The sequence below is a fragment of the Typha latifolia genome, chromosome 2, assembly GCF_019914945.1.
Source record: "Typha latifolia isolate L0001 chromosome 2, TyphaL0001v2, whole genome shotgun sequence".
NCBI classification, from domain to species: Eukaryota; Viridiplantae; Streptophyta; class Magnoliopsida; order Poales; family Typhaceae; genus Typha; species Typha latifolia.
The window spans coordinates 12,995,799-12,999,481 of NC_133087.1; the positions used below are offsets into that span (position 1 = coordinate 12,995,799).

The 3,683-nt window shown below is 37.5% G+C and overlaps 1 protein-coding gene across 1 annotated transcript; it reads right to left on the reverse strand.

Annotated features, from left to right (window-relative positions):
• Positions 1 to 1,095: 1,095 nt before the first annotated feature.
• On the reverse strand, positions 1,096 to 3,428 carry LOC140781950 (rust resistance kinase Lr10-like). The gene is made up of 3 exons (XM_073128261.1): positions 2,669 to 3,428; positions 2,362 to 2,492; positions 1,096 to 2,292 (listed from the first exon to the last, which is right to left on the reverse strand). The coding sequence occupies exons 1-3, from the start codon at positions 3,346 to 3,348 to the stop codon at positions 1,145 to 1,147; spliced, it is 1,959 nt and encodes a 652-aa protein (XP_072984362.1). The 5' UTR covers positions 3,349 to 3,428; the 3' UTR covers positions 1,096 to 1,144.
• Between the last annotated feature and the right edge of the window lie 255 nt (positions 3,429 to 3,683).

Below are 3,683 nucleotides of genomic sequence, written 5' to 3' on the forward strand. Positions count from 1 at the left end.
AAAGAATACAAATAAAAATTTAGGAGGATAGTTGAATTTTAGGCAAAACTATAAGGAGTCATTTTTTGAGTTAGTCACTTATACTTGCATCTTATATATTTGTTTTTAGGTGATTTGTTCACATTCCAGGATTCTCATGCCCTTTTTTCTTGGATCATTTTGGTTATTGTGAAATTATTTTAGTGTGTACACTTTTTCAAGAGTTGACATCTTGATAACTATGCAGTCAGCTATATTCACTCTATTTGACCTATAGATTTAGTGTTATTCACACTGTGATTATATACAAAAGAAAAGATCAGTGAAAAAAGTCATCATGTATTTATTGTGAAAGCCATCTTATTTATGTCTAATTCGGCATTGTTCATATAGAAGAATTAAAATCTATTGTAAGTATTTATTTTTTAGATGTAAGAAAGTGGCTACATATTGTGTGTATGAAAGCTGTAATTGCACCTATATTATATATAAAAAAAGAAGTCAAACTACACTACTTGTGTGATGATGAAGTAAGCTCCCATTTGGCTACAGCATAGAGTTCTCTACTTGGATTGGTTTTCTTTTTTTGTTCTTTTCTTAACTAAGTGCATTACTAGACTAAAGTATGAAAACACTACTTTAACTCTATTGGATGACCTGGTGTGCATGAACCGTCGAGAGCATAATATGTACTTTAATTATAGGTACACATGTATCTCTTCACTGTGAACTACGTAGAATGTGTAATATTATTTCATAAGTATTTCAAAGTCCTAAAAGTGCATCAATAAGAAATATTGTTGGATGAGAATTCTATAATCTTAAGTTGACTTTTAAAAATGAAGATGATTCTTGAACTTTGTGATACATAGCCAGAGGAAGATGATGGCTCTACTCCTCGCGGATCCAAACGTAGATTATTTAATTTATTTAAAATTTAAAATAATAAGATTAAATTAATTAACTAATTTAATTTGGTTCGACTTGATTAGAATGACTCAACTGACTTTGACTCTTTTGGTCGGATCATAGCAAACACTTTATATATGATTTAGTGCATTATCAGAATGTTAATCATCGAAATATTAAAGCACAGCAAAGAAAGTAGTAGCCAAATATTCATTAAGTTTTGATCTACAACACTAACAAATTACACATAGATATGTCATCCTTCGATGTTGGAAAGATCTTCTTGCTCAGAAATAATTGATAACTGCTCAGAGATGGACTTCATGGATGACAGCCTGACAGAGTTAGGCAACGAGGAGGAAAAGAAGGGCCTAGCTGGCATTTCTATGCTATTGGTATCACCTTCCAGCATCTCAACAACTTTGCTCATGGAAGGGCGATTTGCGGACTTCATCTGAATGCACCATAATCCTATCAGACATAGCTTTCTTTCTACTTGGTGTATCTCAATAGAGTTATCTATCATAAGCCCATCTCCTTGATTAAGTCGATCATAGATCCAAGAAGGGTAGTAGACTTGGCTTGAATTTTTCATTTTTGGATCCACATTCCTTCTCCCTCCGGCCATTTCTAGTAACAACATTCCAAAACTATAAACATCAGACTTGTAGGATATTACACCGAAGCTTCTAGACACCAATTCAGGAGCAATGTATCCAATGGTTCCTCTCGCTGCACTAAGAGAAACTAGACTGCAGTCTTTTGGATACAACTTTGCAAGTCCAAAGTCGGAAACCTTTGGATTGAAATTATGATCTAGAAGGATATTGTGTGGCTTGATGTCAAAGTGCAAAATTTGCATATCACATCCTCGGTGAAGGTAATCAATGTCACGGGCCACACCAAGGGCAATATTATTAAGCTTCTCCCAAGTGAAAGGCCGATGAGCACTCGTTCCTTTAGCGGAGAAAATATATTTGTCAAGTGACCCTTTAGGCATGTACTCATACACCAGAGCTCTCTTTGATCCTTCGGAGCAAAACCCAAGAAGTTGTACTACATTTATGTGGTGAATCCTTCCAATAGTGGAGACTTCATTGATAAATTCTTCCCCGTTGAGCTTAGAATTTCCTAGCATCTTAATGGCAACATGGTGGCCACTTAACAGAGTGGCTTTGAAGACAGAACCAAAGCCTCCCTGTCCTAACTTCTCTCTGAAGTGGCCTGTAATTGCAATGAGGTCGGTATAGGAGTATCTCAATGGTGTGAGTGGTTGTTGGTTTCGCAAAAACTTCTCTACGTTGTCGATGGAAACACGCGTACTCCAAAATTTGTAGGCTAGGAAAATGTAAATTGATAACGGTGCAAAAACAAACTTCACTAATGCTGAAAAAACAAAATCATCTTACTTGGTCATTGCAAGTAAAGAATTTAACAGTTTGTAGTATGATACACATTATTGCTTTACCGTACCTATTAATTCCGTCAGATAGATGAGGAAGAAGAAGTAACCGTATGTGCTATTAAAGTAGAAACCCGGGCAGGATAAAAAAATCGCCACATTAAAGATGAATGTGGATACGGAGGAGAAGATACCCTTGCCACTGCATGGCATGCAAATTAATAAGTCAGATCATTCATGTGAAGCATGCAACAGCAGACTTTGGAAATCAGATGTTAGTTTATTTAGAAGTAATCATCTTTGTGGATATGAATGGGAAATTTCTACTGTTTAAATTCTTTCTCCTCATATATATAGACCTACATGGTAGTTTCTTACCTTGACAACTCTCTGATGCACATTTGGACTCGTCCGGACCGAGATTGCTTGCCATAGTAAAGAATGAACCCCTTTTGTAGGTGCTCAAAAATATCCATCGTTGAACTCATGTCAGCGGCAGAATCTATGGGAGTTATAGCAAGAAATCTGCACGAAGGCTCGACAATTCCCACATTAAGTGGATCGACTACAGCATAGACAGAGTTGTTGTTCCGGCTTAGGCAAGGAATATGCGAGTACTGTTGGTCTTTGATTGGCTTCGCGCAGCTAATGAAACCAACACGATCGCCGAAGTAATATGCATCAATGTACTCGAATACATCAACTGGTAGAGAAACTTGAGGAACACTGCAGTTTCCGCTCACGAAGGCAAGATCCACAACATTGATCGTCCTTTCTTTGTGGGAGATGCTCTTGACGAATAACTTGCCTGAATGAAGCTCCAGATACGGTTTGTCGTCGTCGCAAATGAGCTGGTAGAGCGGAGATCCACATTCTGGTGGATCAGTTTGTAAACGGAAAGGATAGGGGATGTCGTGAAGATGCCCGCAAGAGGAAGGAGAACAACCAGCAACACTGGAAAGGAGAGGGCATAGCAGCAATAAACAGATTGGCAAGTCTAGTGCTTGGATGGTATTGCGATTCGTAGAAGAGTGCACCGCCAAAAACCTTTGCACCATATCTGATCCTTAATACCTTGGAAGTAGGAAGCACACACATTGTTAAACAAACACAAAGACAAGTCCTAACCGTTGGATATAAAGAAAAGAACGAAAGAATTAATTGATCTCACTTGATTTTAATTTCTTGAAGAAAGTTTTAAGTCAAGTCTGGTCGCTTGACTTGGGGAGACTCAATCAACAACAACAAAAGTAATGACTCACAGGAAGAACGGTATACTGATCAGTCGCATCATTGGAGAAAAAGGAACAACGGTATATACTAGCAAGTCTACACATTGTGAACCACCAAAACATTCTTAATGACTAGTCGTTAGTTTGAAGCCTTAAGAAAC

Bases quoted from the DNA above. Each gene is read 5' to 3' on its own strand.
- LOC140781950 (XM_073128261.1), bottom strand. From the start codon at position 3,348: ATGGTGCAAAGGTTTTTGGCGGTGCACTCTTCTACGAATCGCAATACC. The intron at 2,493-2,668 runs GTAAGAAACTAC...CATGCCATGCAG, and splicing joins TGCATCAGAGAGTTGTCAAG to TGGCAAGGGTATCTTCTCCT. The intron at 2,293-2,361 runs GTACGGTAAAGC...TGACCAAGTAAG, and splicing joins CTATCTGACGGAATTAATAG to ATGATTTTGTTTTTTCAGCA.